General features: G+C 36.4%; 2 protein-coding genes across 4 annotated transcripts; both read left to right on the forward strand.

Moving 5' to 3' along the window:
- The first annotated feature begins 7,017 nt into the window (after positions 1-7,017).
- On the forward strand, positions 7,018-9,521 carry LOC105233603 (uncharacterized). Of its 3 annotated transcripts, XM_049455506.1 has the most exons (4): positions 7,018-7,155; positions 7,223-7,322; positions 7,395-7,730; positions 7,845-9,521. In XM_049455506.1, exons 1-4 carry the CDS (start codon positions 7,108-7,110, stop codon positions 8,825-8,827), a joined length of 1,467 nt encoding a protein of 488 aa, XP_049311463.1. In that variant the 5' UTR covers positions 7,018-7,107; the 3' UTR covers positions 8,828-9,521. The 3 variants fall into 3 exon arrangements, with proteins under 3 accessions (XP_049311463.1, XP_049311461.1, XP_049311462.1); XM_049455504.1 differs by having other exon boundaries at positions 7,395-9,521; XM_049455505.1 differs by having other exon boundaries at positions 7,398-9,521.
- Positions 9,445-16,636, forward strand: LOC105233602 (mucin-5AC). The gene is made up of 2 exons (XM_049455756.1): positions 9,445-12,591; positions 14,976-16,636. The coding sequence occupies exons 1-2, from the start codon at positions 9,448-9,450 to the stop codon at positions 16,512-16,514; spliced, it is 4,683 nt and encodes a 1,560-aa protein (XP_049311713.1). The 5' UTR covers positions 9,445-9,447; the 3' UTR covers positions 16,515-16,636.
- The last annotated feature ends 1,824 nt before the right edge of the window (positions 16,637-18,460 follow it).

Raw genomic sequence — 18,460 nt, forward strand, 5'->3', positions numbered from 1 at the left:
TATATCGTTGTCTTGGTTGATATTCCTTGCCGGATTTTGGAAACATATATTTTCAATTAAAAAAGCTTTTTTCACAAAAACTTGATTCCGACCGTTCAGTTTGTATGACAACTATATGTTATACATAGTGGTTCGATATCGAAAATTCCCAGCTTGTGGGGAAGAAAAGGACGAGTGCGAAATTTCAAATTATTATCCCAAAAACTGAGGGACAAGTTCGCGTATATACAGACGTACATGGCTAAATCGACTCAGTTCATCAGGCTGATGTCTTCTTTGGAGTGTTACAAACTTTATGGTAAATATAATATATCTACTCTGTTCAACAACAGTATATGAATACTAGTAATGATTGAAGGATTAGTCAAATTGTTGACTTTTATTAAAATTATTATTAAAAATTTTCTAAAAAAAAAGCCGTTTAAACTTTTTAGTAGAGCACTCCAGTTATTTCCGAGAAATATTTGTCACCGGCTCTCAAAACAGCATTTCGAGAAAAAAAATGTTGATTTCATACAAATACTCTCACATATCCACAGCTTTTTTTTCATATTTATACATTTGTTATTTATTATACTATTTTTAAGGGGATACATGGGCTTACGGGATACAAACATTCGAATTTTTTATTATATTATTAAGATGTACAACACCTGTAGAATACTGTTCTGAATTTTTAAGTGGATCCGAGTAATAGTTTCGGAGATACAGCCTTGAGAACTTGTGCTCTCGAGGCTAGCTAGGCTAAGTGCGCCGTCTTTAAAAGAGCTTTTCTCGAAAAATCGGTAGGTAAGTTTACTCGAGAACTACTCAACCGATCTTCGTGAAATTGTAGCGAAATTTTTACTGCAGTTTTAATTTTTTTTGTGCCAAAAATCCAATTTTCAGTTTTTTTCCTTCGTCCAAGTTCTAAGTTAAGGTTTTAACTAAAATAAGTATTTTTTCACTTAAGATGATTTAAGGAGTTATCCTGCCAACGCGGGCGCATCTTTTTCTAAGGGATCACCGAAAATGGCGTCACAATGGCGTATTTTAAAATATTTCATTTTTTTATATGAGAAATACTTGTTGAAAAAGGCTGTTTTTTACCCAAGAAATCCCGATTTGTTAAAAAAAAACACAATTTGGGAAACTCGATTTTATTACTCTACAAAGCTGTTTTTGGTGTAACTATAGTCATCAATCCAATTTTTATAAACCATTTATAACAAGTCGAAGGTATTCACTTTTGTAGCTGACTATTTTTTCTTTGTGCGCTTCGAATTTAGTTTATGGCGTGAAGTCCACTCGCATGAATGTTATTTGACCTTCAGAGTCAAATGACGAAGTAATATTCTATACAGTGCTTCAAATCCACATAAGCATTTAAAATTATTGTGATTGAATATTTTCTTTCTCTGTTCAGATTTTGATCAATTGCGAATTGCCACTTTGCCCGAGGCTGAGGTGTTAAAGTGCAATATTTCTATTTGGTTATTAAGGATTAACTCAAAAGAAGACAAAGAAGAAGAAGATTTTTCCTTGAGGTGGACTCATGATCTGTCTTTTAAACTTCGGAAAGTTGTATGTATTGTTTAAAGATACAATATGCATAAGCTGTACATACATGGTATATGGTATGCTTACCCGAGATCAATGAAACCAAAAAGGAACTTTTGTGTAGTAGTATGAAGAAGAAAGTTCTAGTAAAACCAACTGGCATGAGTTACTAATCCTTCATAAGAAAAAATTCCAAATCACATTGTTAGACAGAGCCCGCTCTGTCTGTGCAGCTTATATTTTGTATGTAAGTACATCAGTTCCCTGTTGCTGTTGCTTAGGATTCTAACTTAATTAGATTCAATCTATATGAACCCAAATGATGTTCTTGAATCCAAATCTTCGGTATGTTTCGGGAATACTTTATTAATTTTATTTATAAAATACAGTTACCAGGCAAGAAGTCTAACGAGTTTTATCTAATGAACTTCGATGTATTCAATCAAACACCTTAACATACCTCCAAATGCTATAAAATTAAATTGAAACTAAAAGATTAAGAAACTTTCATATTAGTTCTTTTTAAGTCAAATACTCTATCAGTAGGTGTTTATCTAAACTCTATTGCATTGTTATAATAATATTATGACATTTCAGTTAATTGTACCTTAATGACATTGTCTTTTAGCTGAGTAATGCCGCTAACGATTAATAAGAGTAGAGGCAATGGGGGTTCCCTTTTTTAATCAAAATTTCATAAAAATTAAAAAATTGCGTAAAATGACTTTTGATGCATATGGAAAACTTTTAGGTTTCATTTTGGATAATTGTGTTATATATGTAAGTGCTTAGATGGATTTTTAAATGAGAGCATACAACTTCGTGATAAGATGATGAATGGTCAAACCTGACCAGTAATATTTGACAAATGTTTCACCAGTTCACAGCGCCAGATCTTGGTATCCACAGTTATTAGACAACCGATATTGAAGTCGAAAATACCATTTACGACATTGCTGGCTTTAATTTCAGTTTTAAAAATGCATGGATTTATAGTGCTTTTAGCATGTCGGCAGTAACTTTTATATGCACGATTGCCTGAGGAGTCTCGTTATGGTTGTCTGCAACGCCAAACTTAGTCATGAAGTCATTATTATTACTGAGAACGGAATACTAACTTTTCTATTCAGAACCCGATTTGGCAAATATAAATAAAAATTTCGAAAATTTTAAAGACTGTTTCAATGTAAGATCTTCTATGGTCACTTGTCGAGAATCTGAATGCCATATAAAACTGAAACTCTTGCGCTAACTTTGACAGCTATCCTTATAGGAAATTCTAAACATAAAAAATTAAGGAATATTATAAACAAAATATAAACTTCCTTGCTGGCATTGTTTGTCATTTTCGTGCAATTAAATATATCTAAAAATAAATTGTAAAATATATCACCGGTGTTCCACATGTCGAGTGAATGCTGTACACAAATACTCGTATTAGCATGTTACTCAAGGCGTGATACGCCTTTTTGATAAGATTAGCCAAAATTTGTCTTTATACTATAAACATGGTGTGAATATATTCTTTTATACTATTTTTGGCAAACCTGAAGTCTGACGGAAATGTACTTACGCACTTTCCTGCCCCTCAGAACATAGCCAAATTTACGAAATTGTTTTACATTAAATATTTCCTTCGTCTCTTTTATCTTAGCTAAGTGAGTTATGAGTTTAAATGGATTAAGATACCATATGAAGATAACTGACGTGAGAGACATCGCATACTATATCCCTATACAACAATTACAACATAAGTGGTAGCGATGGTGTAAGAATGTGAGAAAATATAATTCTTTAGTTTTGCTCTTTAAAGAGAGCAGATATATCAAATATATAACTATTTCAAGCGGTTGTTATTTGTTACCCAATAGTAGCTTAATTGAATTTAAATTTAACTCTTAAACAATTAATAGTTTCTGCATAAGATTGCGGCAAGTAACTTTCATCGGCTTCTCTTAAAGTTAACTTTACTCCTTTAAGGGAGTTGTGCATTGGCCGAAACAAATGGTAGTCCGATGGTGAGGAAGGTTAGAACTATATGGTGGATGCATCAAAACTTCCCAGCCAAGCTCTCCCAGTTTTTGACGAGTCATCTATCATGTGAATGGTTTAGCGTTGCCCTGATGGAAGACGAAGTCCTTTCTGTTGATCAGTTCTGGCCATTTTTTCGATTCCTTGCTTAAAACTCATCAGTTGTTGACAGTAAAATGTAGGATGAATCATTCGACCAGGTTAGAGTAATCCCTTTCAATCTTCGTAAACTTCACAAATTTTCAACTTTTTTCAATTTTCCCGAATTTAATTTTTTTCCTTAAATGAAGCTTAGAATCTCTCCTTTTCAACACTATATGGAATGATACAATGTGATTGGTAGCACTGGAGATATTCGACTGCAACGACATCTATTGACGGAAGCGACGGAAAGACTTTTTCGACTACCCAATATTTTGACTTTTTGCCGATATCGTGCAGGCTCTGAAGGAGAAACTTTTTAACATCATTGCCTAGATAAAAATGAGCCTTGTCAGAAGCGATTTTGTTCTGAGCTATTGAAATCTTCCTATTACTCAGATTATTACTTCCAATTGGTTGCTGTACTTTTCTAAAAATCTTGATTTTCAAAGTTTCTTAAGCGAAGTGTCATAAAATAAGTGAGTTCACTGATCACGCTTTGCGTTGTTTTATGATTAAGACCCGCTGGTCTCAATCATATTCTTAATTGTTTGAAATAAATACTTGTGGAGAAATTAAAAACAAATTTCGTGCAAAAATACTTATCTAACTGTTCCAGGAAAGATAACCAATTCTTTGATTGGCATGTTATTGGCTATTATACTCGTATATAGTAGTTATATGAATGTATATGTATGTATATATAGATAGCAAATTTAGTTATACTCGTATATGTGTGGGCCTCTCCCAAAATTTGCGAATTGTTCACGTGCATAACATATATAATTTCAAAGTATATATTTTTTGCTTATCAGTTTCACTTGATTTAAATGATAATGCATATTTTGAGCACTATATTTTTGATTTATAATTGTAAAAGATTTGAAAGCGGAAATTATAATCAGCAGGGGAAGTGTTACTAGGAACTGTTATTCTACGAATATTTTTGAAATTTGACGATATCTTTAATCTTTTGAACAGGAAGCAAAAGATTACATAAATTTTAATAAGTCGGTGCGCTTCATACATACATACATAGCGTGTTATATAGGGTCTTCAGAGTTAAGTAAACAAATATGCATTTGTGATGAAATCTATATGCCTGTTATTGTTTGCGTTCGAGTGATTCATCTGCAAATTATTTATGCACCTTCATAAATATTAAACAAAGTAAATACTTTAAAAATACGCACGTAAATAGATTGTAAACATACTACCGAGCAACTAACTAACTGCTTAAGTCACAAATAGCAAGTTCAAAGCGAGCAAATGAAAATTTCAACTAGTAAAAACGTTAACTTCTGCTGCTTACATATAATACCCTTCACAGGTTCCTTTCTTTATCTTGATTTTGAGCGATCAGCTGTTATGGCAGCGATATAAGCTTTAGCTGTTCGATATGAACCATATGTTCAGAGATTATAGCGTTGCCTTCGACAATATTGTGTGCCAATTTTCATGAGGATATCCTGCTAATTAAAAAAAGGGTTTTTGTACAAAGATTTAAGTTTGAACGGTCAGTTTTTATGCCAGCGCTGTCACATAGTAATCCGATATCGGTTGTTCCAACCAATCAGCAGCTTCTTGGAAAGAAAAGGTCGAGTGCAAACTTCCAGAATGTTATATCAAAAATTGAGGGGCAAATCGACTCTGGCCCGTGCATCCTGATAACCCATATACAATATATACTTTGTATAATATTTTCTTTCCGTGAGTTACTAACTTCCTGGCAAACGTAAAATATCCTGTTCAAGGTATAGAGACGTTCCTACAACCAATGCAAATTATTATCAAAACTCCCGCAAATACTCGACGTAAAACGGCAGTTATTTATACCTTGAGAATATACATACAAATATGCTATTTATGTACTTATACATATGTATGTAGGTATTATGTCAATATGTGGGGATAAACACTACGAATTCCATTCGAGTGCAGCAAAGGAAGCTCCATTCACAAATATAAATGAGTTGACACTTGAGGTGACATAGTTTTCATATTTGCGAAAGATAAGAAGATTAATTTGTATGAAATTCATATATTTATAGTAATATATGTAAATATGCGTAAATAAAGCTAGTCGGTCTGTTTGTGATTCTCCACGTGGTATGCAATTTTGATTTTTTATGCCCAACGTAATTTTTCTCGATAAGTTTCCGAGTTGTCGTCAAAACTAGAATAAAAAGAGTTGTCACATTATTGTAATTTTTTCAATTAGTTTAAGTTAGCATGATCTGGTAGGACACTAAGCCACGCATAGACCAGTTTCGGTCCTTTGCGATATCAGATGGAGTTCAGTTTCTTGGTCTAAGAGGAGTAGTTATTCTTTAGGATGCATGCGCTTGAACCGAATTTTAACAGACTCTGCGGCCTCACAATCGATACTTTCTACAGTGTATCATACCGTGGGGACCGCAGATGCATTACATTGCAGTGTAGTCTTGCCAATGAAAACAAGTGTACAAGAGATGATCCTTTGTTTCCCTAGTGCCTTGTGGCATTCATACAGCCTTCTCTATCTGTCAGTCTCATGTGCCAAATGTGAACTTATATTTCAGAAAAACATGTATAATAGTATTGTTCAAAGTATTGTCCATCTAAAGCTATAATTTTCCCACTTTTTTGGCAATTTGTGAATCCCATCCCAAAAGAATAATGCCGGATTGACAGCCAAAAATTATCAAGTCAATTTCTGACACCCTGTTTTAATGTGAACCGTATTTCAGCGACGAGTTTTCAATCGACCAGAACATATGGTGGAACAAGGTCTACGCTACAAATCTCTGAGTGAGGCAAATCTTCCCAGCCGCTGTTTTTCAAATAATTTTTAACCGGTCTTGTAACATGAGGTCAAAAAGATCTTGATTGAGAATTATTGGCTATTGACTAGTCGCTAATTCCATTTTCCGTTGGCGTTTTTCAGCAATCGCTCGCTCCAATTTGATGAGTTGTTATCGGTAGCATTCCTTATTAGTGGTTTCACCCAGTTTCGGAACCCAACCATGACCCAAATACATAGAGAGTAGTTTAGTCCTGAAAGCAGTGGCCCATCATTCGGCCGATAAAGAACGAAAAGTATCGGATTGAATCGGAGAATTCGTAGAGGCAATTGTTGTGTATGCAGTGATGAACGATATATGTTCTAAAGAAACAAGGAATCTTTGAAAGCTGAAAAATAATACCTTCACAACCTATAACTTGAGGATCTGCAGCGAAATATAAATGGTTAAAAACTTCATCATACCGCAAAATCCTGCACAAAGCCATGTGGCACCTTACCCTGTTAACTGTAGCTATAAATTGCATTACAATGCCAGCATCTCTAACAGTAACTAACGAACTGCCTGGCAGAATTGCAACATTTCTCAAATAATTCATCCAAGTATATATAAAATGAAGCGAGTGATAACGGTGTGCTTAGTACTTTGCAGCTTCTTACTGGTCTGTTTAAGATTGCTGACACTACTTTAAAGTTTGGAATTTTTAAAATATTGAGTTTACATTGCAGTTGCAAACACAAAGGACATTGGCACAAGAAGTTTTGCCGGTTGGCGACGAGTATGGCAAGGATACGGAGTCAGCGGTTTATGTGAAAAAAGATGTGGAAGGTAATTTTAAAAATCTATTTCTTACTGTTACCTTATTATGGATTAATGTCAAAACCGTTCAAAATATATTAGAAGATCCACTAACTGAAGGCCAGCCAACAAATAGCACTGCCAATAACCTCATCGACCTTGAAAAACTAAGATTGAAGGAACACGGCACGATCAAAGCTGAAATAGAAGATCAAAGCTCAATTTCAGCCACACTGCAATCCAAAGAATCGCTAAGCGAAGAGTCGTCACAATCTCAAGGATCTTCTTCTTCCGAAGGTCAACTTGAAGAATCCATTGACGCTGACATTTCTCACTCAAATGATACCGACAGTAAATCAGAGCTTGAAGGTGCAATTAGTACAGATATTTCTCAGTCAAATGACTCCGAAACCGAAGCTGAACTTAAAGATAAAATTGGTGAAGCTGCAGCAAAAGTCCCTGCAACTGAAATGGAAACTGTGATAAAAGAAAATTTGGAATCTTCTCAGCCCGTAGCTGAAGCAATTGAAAGTGGAATAATAACTACAACAGTGGCAGAGAATCAATTAGAAGACTTAGTTTCAACGGAGACCCAACCAGAGCTTACGACATTAGCGGATGAAGATACCTCAACTACGCTTCCAACGGCTTCAAATGAAGTAGAGGACTTGGAAATCAGCACGGCAGAGAACGAAAGCGATGTTACAGATGAACCGCTAGAAAATAATACGGAACAAAAAACTACAGAAGCGGTGACCGAAATTGCGGACACCACAACTACCACACCGGTTGCTGCGACGGAATCGCCTTGTACAGAACCAGGTACATATGCGGTAGAGGATAATTGTCGCGCTTTTATCAGCTGCAAACCCACCGCCAACAACCAGCTGATTAAAGCACAAACGGCTTGCCCTACCGGCCAGGCTTACAACTCGGCACTGCTGCGTTGCTCGCGCGATCTGTCGCCATGCGCCGATGCATTGCGCTGCATACAGGAAGGCACATTTGCTGATCCACAAGACAACTCATCCTACTATTGGTGTGTGGCATCTCGACTGACTGACGCTTATCACATTTATCACATTCAATGTGGTAATGGTCAAATCTATACACACGAACTGGGTAAATGCTTCGTAGATATGACAAATCTGCAGGACCTGCCGCTCAATTACGAACTCTATATGAGTAAATCACCCGACGAGGAGTGCGTGCGTGAGGAGGTGAAAGTGTTGAGAGCCGAAGAAAAAGCCAAACTGAAAGAAGCGAAGTTGCGTGAGAAAATACGTAAAAAGTATGAAAAAGAGCTACTAAAGAAGGCGGCCAAAGCAGCAAAGGAACAGGCTAAATTGCTAGGCATTTCGCTGGAGGACGAGACACCGTTCAATTGTGTAGAGGAGGGAAGCTTTGCGGCAGCGGCTGACAGTTTTTTCGATTACTTCATTTGCGTGAACAAGAAGGATAAATACAAGGCTGTCGGTATGAAGTGCGTAGATGGTCAAAGTTTTTCAACGACACAAAATGTTTGTACGCCTTAGAACACGAAGTTAACAAAATTTAAGTAAATATTGTTGTAGTTAAAAAGTATAAAAATAAATTTATATTTCTAATCAAAAGCGTCAAATAATATCCCAGACGAAATGCCCGTTGTTAGGAAGCATTTCAAAGCTCTGCTATCTTCTTTTGTGGCGCTGTCCAGATAGCGAATGTGTTGTGCTGAGAGCCAAAGATAAATACGGAAAGAGAGAGCATACTGTTGCTGAACTAGCGCAATTAAAAAGCAATAACTTCAGTTTCATATTTTATATTATTTTTCCTCACCAACACTTGGCAAATTTCCAGGTGCTTTAAAAATTTTGCCTGATAAAAGAATACCTATACTCGTATATGTGGGAGAATACCAGTACAGAGACGCAGCGCATATATTGTATATGAGTTTATCGTGAAATCGCTTTATCAGTTAATGAGTTGTAATCACAAATTTTGATTTCTTTAATGTTCATACATTTTATATAAAAGCTACTAGTAAGTTTCAAGCGTCAGTTACTTACTTCTTAACGACTAAACGAGACGGATCTAAAATCCTTAGTTAAATTAAAGAATTTACGAATAAAAATTATAAAAATATAAAAAGTAATAAACGAAATATATTTACGAGATGCAATTGCAAATATTTGCAATACTTGCGGCGGTTGCGGCAGTTGCCGCCGCTAATGGTGGGATTCTTCAGAATCCATGCACGCAATCCGGGTACTTTGCGTTCATCGATAATATGCCAACGTTTTATAGTTGCTCTTTGAATGATGACGGTTCGTACGCGATTCAATATTTATCCTGCTCAAATGGATACGTTTTCAGTCAAAGCGCTGGTAATTGTGTTTTAAAAGATCAAGCAAACGCTGATGATACTACAGTTTCCTCAACCAGCACTACTGAAGTGCCCTCAACAAGTACTACCGCAGCTACAAGTACTACACGTGGAGAGCCAGTTACAACTGGAGAACCTTCACCTTCGGTGGTACCCATTATCTCGAGCACACAAGATGTACCAGTATCTACAACACTAAACACAACTGAAAAACCGATTACCACCACTGTACAACTCAGCACTAGTGAAGTAATAAGTACCACAATTGAAGAACCGCGAAGTACTTATGAGTCGACAAGTACGGATAAACCCGACACTACTGTGAATTCAAACATTACTGATGGACCTACTGTGGTTACAGAAGAAACAACATTAGCAACAGAAACTACACAGCCAACAAGAACTACTGGAGGATCAATCGTTACCGAAGGTCCAACAGAAAGTACTTCACCGGAGGTAACTGCAACATCAGAAGTTCCAGAATCACCAAGTACTACTGAAGCAACAACTGTTACTGAAATTGCTACCACAACAGAAGGATCAGGTAGCACAGAAATACCCGAAGAAATTGAAACAACTGTAGCTACAGAATCTACTGCAGTTCCAGATGCACCAAGTACTACTGTAGAACCTGAAGACAATACCACAACAGAAGGATCAGGTAGCACAGAAACAACCGAGGAAATTGAAACAACTGTAGCTACAGAATCTACTGCAGTTCCAGATGCACCAAGTACTACTGAAGAACCTGAAGATAATACCACAACAGAAGAACCCACTGATGTTCCAGAGGAACCAAGTACTACTACAGAATCTAATGAACTTCCAGGAGAACCAAGTACTACTGAAGAACCTGAAGATAGTACCACAACAGAAGAACCCACTGATGTTCCAGAGGAACCAAGTACTACTACAGAATCTAATGAACTTCCAGGAGAACCAAGTACTACTGAAGAATCTGAAGATAGTACCACAACAGAAGGATCCACTGATGTTCCAGAGGAACCAAGTACTACTACAGAATCTAACGAACTTCCAGGAGAACCAAGTACTACTGAAGAACCTGAAGATAGTACCACAACAGAAGGATCCACTGATGTTCCAGAGGAACCAAGTACTACTGAAGAACCTGAAGATAGTACCACAACAGAAGAACCCACTGATGTTCCAGAGGAACCAAGTACTACTACAGAATCTAATGAACTTCCAGGAGAACCAAGTACTACTGAAGAACCTGAAGATAGTACCACAACAGAAGGACCCACTGATGTTCCAGAGGAACCAAGTACTACTGAAGAACCTGAAGATAGTACCACAACAGAAGAACCCACTGATGTTCCAGAGGAACCAAGTACTACTGAAGAACCTGAAGATAGTACCACAACAGAAGAACCCACTGATGTTCCAGAGGAACCCAGTACTACTACAGAATCTAATGAACTTCCAGGAGAACCAAGTACTACTGAAGAACCTGAAGATAGTACCACAACAGAAGAACCCACTGATGTTCCAGAGGAACCAAGTACTACTGAAGAACCTGAAAATAGTACCATAACAGAAGAACCCACTGATGTTCCAGAGGAACCAAGTACTACTACAGAATCTAATGAACTTCCAGGAGAACCAAGTACTACTGAAGAACCTGAAGATAGTACCACAACAGAAGAACCCACTGATGCTCCAGAGGAACCAAGTACTACTGAAGAACCTGAAGATAGTACCACAATTGAAGAACCCACTGATGTTCCAGAGGAACCAAGTACTACTACAGAATCTAATGAACTTCCAGGAGAACCAAGTACTACTGAAGAACCTGAAGATAGTACCACAACAGAAGAACCCACTGATGTTCCAGAGGAACCAAGTACTACTGAAGAACCTGAAGATAGTACCACAACAGAAGAACCCACTGATGTACCAGAGGAATCAAGTACTACTACAGAATCTAATGAACTTCCAGGAGAACCAAGTACTACTAAAGAACCTGAAGATAGTACCACAACAGAAGAACCCACTGATGTTCCAGAGGTATCAAGTACTACTATAGAATCTACAGAACTTCCAGAGGCACCAAGTACTACTGAAGAGCCTGAATATACCACTAGACCAACGGTTGATACCACTAATGAAAGTGAAATTACAAAAGCGCCAGAAATTCCAGAGCAGCCCGAAAGCACAAGCTCGCCTAGCAGCACTGCTGCACCAACTACTCCAAAAGAACCAGAGATAACAGAGGGATCACCAAGTACTGAAGCCAGCACCACAGAAGTATCGCAAACCACTACTACTCAAGGTCCACCTACAACAAAGGAGCCACAAACCAGTGAAGTACCACCACCAGCCAGTGATAAACCCAGCCCACCTGATGTGCCATCTACCACACCAGCACCAGTTGCACCTAACTCACCTAGTACCACAGTAAAACATCCACCTAAACATACAAGCGCGTTTCCTACGAAAGCGCCCACAACACCTAGAACACCACCACCAGAACACTTAAAATGCCCCTATGAAGGCTTCTTCCCACGTGAAGACAGTTGCAATAAGTTTGCCTACTGTGCCAAATATTTCGGTAAAATGAAGCAATATAATTTGAAGTGTCCCCGCGGACAAAAATTCAATAAGAGCACACTCTATTGTGATCCAGAAATCGATTGTGAAAACAGTGATGAAAGCAGCAGTGAAGTAGCTTCTATTGAGCACCACAAACCGTTCACCTGCTTAGTGGAGGGTACCTTCGCCCATAAGAATGATTGTACCAAATACTATACCTGCGAGTGGAGTAGGAAATATAGTAATTTCATTCAATTCCCCAGCGCTTGTCCCAGCGGCGAAGTCTTCCGTCTAGAGTCTGGCTCATGCGGTCGTGAGCGCCGAATGACTTGTTTCTTACGACCGAACGGTTCCAAATACTACGACCACGAATCGTCTAATTGAGTCTAGTGCGAGAGACTGCACTTCGTGCACTCGTATTTATGTATAAGTAATGCTTATGCTATAATTGTAAAATAAAGAAAATTTGCATTAATTTAAGGTTTTTGTTTAATCAAATATAATACTAAACGAATTATTTCTAAGTAATTTATTACTAACATATTGACTTTTATTTTGACAAGGGATAGATAGCATAATGCGGACCGAACTCAAGTGTTGAATATTTTATCAGATCGGCGAGCGATGAGTCATTGCCCCACACAAAAGTTTCAAGTACAAAAGTAATCTTGAAAGTAGTTGAGATTACAATTTTATCACGCAATTTGCTTACCACTTGTGATTGGTTATTCCCACATGAAAGTGAATCGCTAATTTCTTACATGCTAGATCACAAACAAGCTCTAGTATCTAGAACGTATTTTTTTGTTTAGAACGAGACATTTTTTTATTGCTGCTTTTATTGCGATTGCTCTAATTATAGTAGCATACGCAAATTTGCACGCTTCCGTTGAAAGCTCAAATATTTACTTTTGCGTTTGAGTGATAAAATGACATATAATATAAAAATACAAAACTACTGGTTGCGCAAAAAGCATAATTGAACTGAAGAGGAGCCAAAGCCTACTATTATCTTTCTAATATTTGTTTGGATATTTGTCTTTTAATTGCGCTAAAATGAAGAATAAATAATCTAATCTCTCAATGCGTTCGTTCACTCGTGCGTTAGCATTCCTCAAGTTTTAACGAAGTTAGATATATATTTTGTTGATTTGTTTTTTTTTTCTGTGACTGCATTGATATTCGATATTATATTACACTATATACCATCAACTAAAATGCCAAACAACGCATCGTCGACTAATTCGTAATTGAGTTTTTCATTGATTATGATTCATTTAATCATATACTACAGTGCGTACAAAAAATAAAGCTTTTGTATTCAAAAGTTGTATGTAGCGTTTATTGAGTAAAAGTGTTGAAATTATAGAAAATACTTCTATTCTATTCTATTATACTTTTATAGTTGAAGTATATTCAACAATAACTCCAATCCTCCGCATTATCTATTATAGCTTGACAGCTTTGATGGAAACTTGCAGCTAAATTTTCCTTATATCCGACAGGAAGCGACCTCTAGCTATATTGTATATAGTAACCGAATTAAATCGTTTGTTCACATTAAAATTTTTTTTCGATATTTGTGCTTTCATTAAAGTCCAAACATTTCCCTATTTGTTTGGCGTCTGGTGAGTGTGCTGGCCAATCTAAAGTAACAATATGGTTTTTTGTTGCAATTGAGTACAGTGTAGAGAGTTACAGTCTGTCAGTAAAGCATTTGAGCTTACTTTATTAAAATTATTTATTAAAATTTCATATTTATATTCTAACAGCATTCAGGTTTTCTCCCAAGCCATGAGCAGAGAAGCAAACATACACATGTACCTTTTGAATACAACTTTTCTGGTTTCTCGGCGAAAAATTGTGACAAGTAATTTTCAAAGGTTTCTCTTAAAGCCAACTTTACTCCAATAAAGGAGTTATGCATTGACCAAATCCGATGGTGAGTGGACGCATGAAAACTTCCCAGCCTCAAGCTCTCTCATTTCTGCCAAGTCTTCAAAGATGTGTGTGGTCAAGCGTTGTGCTGATGGAAGACAATTTTTCTGTTGATCAGTTTTGTGGCTTGCTGATTCTTCACTTTTTTATTAAATATTTTATGGTTTTATTATTCTAACAGCATTCAGGTTTTGTCTCCACATCCATGAGCAGAGAAGCAAACATACACATGTACCTTTTGAATAAAACTTTTCTGGTTTCTCGGCGAAAAATTGTGACAAGTAATTTTCAAAGGCTTCTCTTAAAGCCAACTTTACCAACACTATATGGTATGACACAATGTGATTGGTAGCACTTGAGATATACGACATCTATTGACAAAATACGAAAAACCTTTTTCGACTACCCATTATATAACTCCATACCTATATAAACAACCCTTAGGTGAAGAGAACTACATATTATACTCTGTAACAACTAAACTATTTGTTGTTTCCGAGCTTAGATGGAAAAATTCTAATAAATATGTATTGTGAGCCAATGTAGAGCAAACAAAAATCCACATTGATAATTCTTTGGAATTAACACTACTTTGTTTTTGTATTGAGATAGGTGCGTTTAAAATATGTTTCTTTAGGTATCCAAAGATAGTATTATACGTCAAGAAGATAAAACCGCTTCCTATTTATCTATATGGATTTTTCTTTTATCATTTAATTAAAAAATATTTGAATGAAATAATATTTCAACCAATTAATTAAATTGTCTATAAAAGAATACATCAAAGGTGCTCAACAGTTATTTGCAGTTTAAAGAAGTGAACGAAAAGAACGAGTGGTGAAAAAATTGACTTAAACGCAATGAAATTATTTTTTCTTGGATTATGTTTGGCAATAGCCATTGCCGATGCCGGAGTTTTGTTGAATCCTTGCAAACGCGTAGGATTATTTGCATTCGTCGATAACTCTCCAGTATTTTATGCATGTGATCTCAACGAGGACGGCACATTCGATATCAAATACTTCAATTGTGAAAGTGGATACGTTTTTGACCGTTACGATGGAGTTTGTGTGCCAAAAATTGCGTATTTTAGTGAAACTGAAGACAGTTCTGATGGCGATGAGGATGTACAAAGTCCGACAGTACCCACAACTACTACGACAGACGGAGACCTCATCAAACCAACTATACCCACTAGTGCTCCTACTGGTAGTATTGACAATCAGACACCAGCAGATGAAGAGGATGATACAACTACAGCTGAGCCCGAATCTACTGAGGCACCGGCAACGACTGATGATCCTGTGACTACTGAAGAGCCGTCAACAACTGAGGCCCCCGTAACTACTGAAGAGCCATCAACAACTGATGCTCCTGGAACTACTGAAGAGCCGACAACAACTGATGAACCTGTAACTACTGAAGAGTCGACAACAACAGAGGCTCCTGTAACTACTGAAGAGCCATCAACAACTGATGAACCTGTAACTACTGAAGAGCCGACAACAACAGAGGCTCCTGTAACTACTGAAGAGCCATCAACAACTGATGAACCTGTAACTACTGAAGAGCCGACAACAACTGATGAACCTGTAACTACTGAAGAACCGACGACAACTGATGCTCCTGTAACTACTGAAGAGCCGACAACAACTGATGAACCTGTAACTACTGAAGAGCCGACAACAACAGAGGCTCCTGTAACTACTGAAGAACCGACGACAACAGATGCTCCTGTAACTACTGAAGAGCCATCAACAACCGACGCGCCTGTAACTACTGAAGAGCCGACAACAACAGATGCTCCTGTAACCACTGAAGAGCCGACAACAACTGATGCTCCAGAAACCACTGACGTAACCGTAACCACCGAGGAAACCGCATCAACTGATGCCACCGAAACCACTGATGTGACAGTAACCACCGATGAGACTGCAACAACTGATGCCCCCGAGACCACTGAAGTGACCGTAACCACCGATGAACCCGCAACAACTGGTGCCCCCGAGACCACTGAAGTGACCGTAACCACCGATGAACCTGCAACGACTGGTGCCCCCGAAACCACTGATTCAACAACAAGCACGGACGAGCCGGAATCTACTACACTACCGGCATTTGATTGCCCCGATGTCGGCTTCTATCCACAGAATGGCTCTTGTGAGAAATTCGCTTTATGTGCCGAAGTAAATGGCGAAATTGTCTATTACTTACAAAGTTGCCCCAAAGGGCAGCAATTTAACTACAACACGAATTTTTGTGATAACAATTTCGATTGTAATGCCGACGTCAGCAAAACTAAAAAGGTCCTCAAAGAGAAACGCTCTTCGGTATTCAACCTTTTTCATTTTCTTAAATTGTTTTAAATTACTATTACATTACACCGGGTTTGTGCCCTAAGAAACGAGAGTTTTGTGCTTCATAAAACTAATCACGTGTAATAAAAGCATTTGAATAAACTTAATTTTTTATATACATATCTACAGTAGCACAACTTGCTTTTAAATGCGAAATTAACTATAATGCACGACTAATATCAGCACGAAATGAACAGGAGTTTATTTTTTCTTCTTGAGGCATTACCATGAATAGAGCTTATCTTTGGTCGAAACGGTTTTTGATAAGAGAATTTCCAAGAATTGAAATTATAAAAAGATACTTAGCAACCTGCGTGATTTTTGGTTTTTGCAGATAAAGCTTTTATCTGCTCATTTGCAAGCTTATTGCTTTGCCGAGGTGATAACTCATTTCATATTCGCGTTCTGAAAGTTCAAAAATAAAAAGTAAAATAATTTGTCGTTGTACACTTGAATCTAATCTCATCCTAATTCATAAAACCATTCACTCTTATCAATAAATCATAATTAAAACTTGTGTTTGGCATAAATTGGTTGAAATTCAATAATAAATTAATCTACGTAATGCAAGTATAATAATCTATAGAGTAAATAAGTTATTAATTGAAATTGGTATTCGCAGGAAATATTGATATAGATGCTTTCGAAATTATGATTATATTTTGAAGTCAACAAATATAAAAAATTTATTAATTAATTTTAAAATTTTTGCATTTTTGTGTATAATATTCTATTAAATTGGCTATACTTTATGTATTGATTTGATAAGAGTATTAACAGGAAGCATGACGTATGCGGAACTGCCACTTCATGGGCTGGTGATTACATCTCATTACAATCAATTAAATGATTGAGAGTTTTTTATGGTTTGAGTAATTCTCTGGTCAAAAATTATCAAGCAGTTGGCGATCTTGAGCTTCTAAAATCCTCAAAATGTAGCTAGATACACCACTCGTTGTTTTCACAAGAATCTTTAGTAAAAGCATTTCGATTTATTGGACAACTGCAAAGAAGTCAAGGTTATCATCATCGTGTTCATGCAATCATTGCCACTTCATTGCCACAAAATCAGAAATTTCTTAGAACTCTCTGATTTCCATTTAACAGCAAAAATACTTCGATATTGTTGTCATAAATCGTTATTTATATAAGGATTAGAAATGAAAAGAAAACAATTCTAGATAAAGGGGTAATTTCATGACTTGACAAAATTAGTTTTGTTCTTATTTTTTAAATTTAGCCAGCTATAATTTGGGTTATATATATATATATATATAATTCATGTGATACCCAAACATCGAGCTTCTTAATGAATGTTAAGCTTCATGGCTGCTTATGTGAAGGTCCTGGTCAATCTTTTCTATAATTTCATCGACTTTTTCAACGATATGTCGACCAGAGCGATATGCATCTTACTTCTTTTTAGATTTAATATCTAATTTTGTTTTCTTATTATCTGATACCTACACTATTCATACACAAGCTTTAATTAGTTCCGATCTCGTATAATTTCATATACATTCAACAGTACTAATATTTTATTAACCTCATATTAGACTGAGTACTAGTGACATCATAGCTTACTGTTGTTTTAACTAACATTATTAATAAAAAATCACAGCGACTAACAGTCTTATCTAGTAGTAAGTAAAGATAAATATTAATATTTAAAACTTTGTTTTAGCAAATTTACACACTTTGTTTCGCCGTCACATGTTTTGAATGCATTGTTTGAATAATCAAGTTTTGTTATATTTGTAATGTAAACATTTCAAAGAAGTCATAATCATAAAATCGTTTTACAATAAGTAAACTTTGTATCCATATACATATTTTAGAAATTATCAGGAAAGCACAATAGAGTCTGGTAGATTCATATGCATGTATTCTTCATTATTTGTTAATTAACTGTTTACCCTTTTTTATGTCCCATAAAATCTCTCTTCAGAAATAAT

The sequence above is a fragment of the Bactrocera dorsalis genome, chromosome 4 (genome assembly GCF_023373825.1).
Source record: "Bactrocera dorsalis isolate Fly_Bdor chromosome 4, ASM2337382v1, whole genome shotgun sequence".
Classification (NCBI taxonomy): domain Eukaryota; kingdom Metazoa; phylum Arthropoda; class Insecta; order Diptera; family Tephritidae; genus Bactrocera; species Bactrocera dorsalis.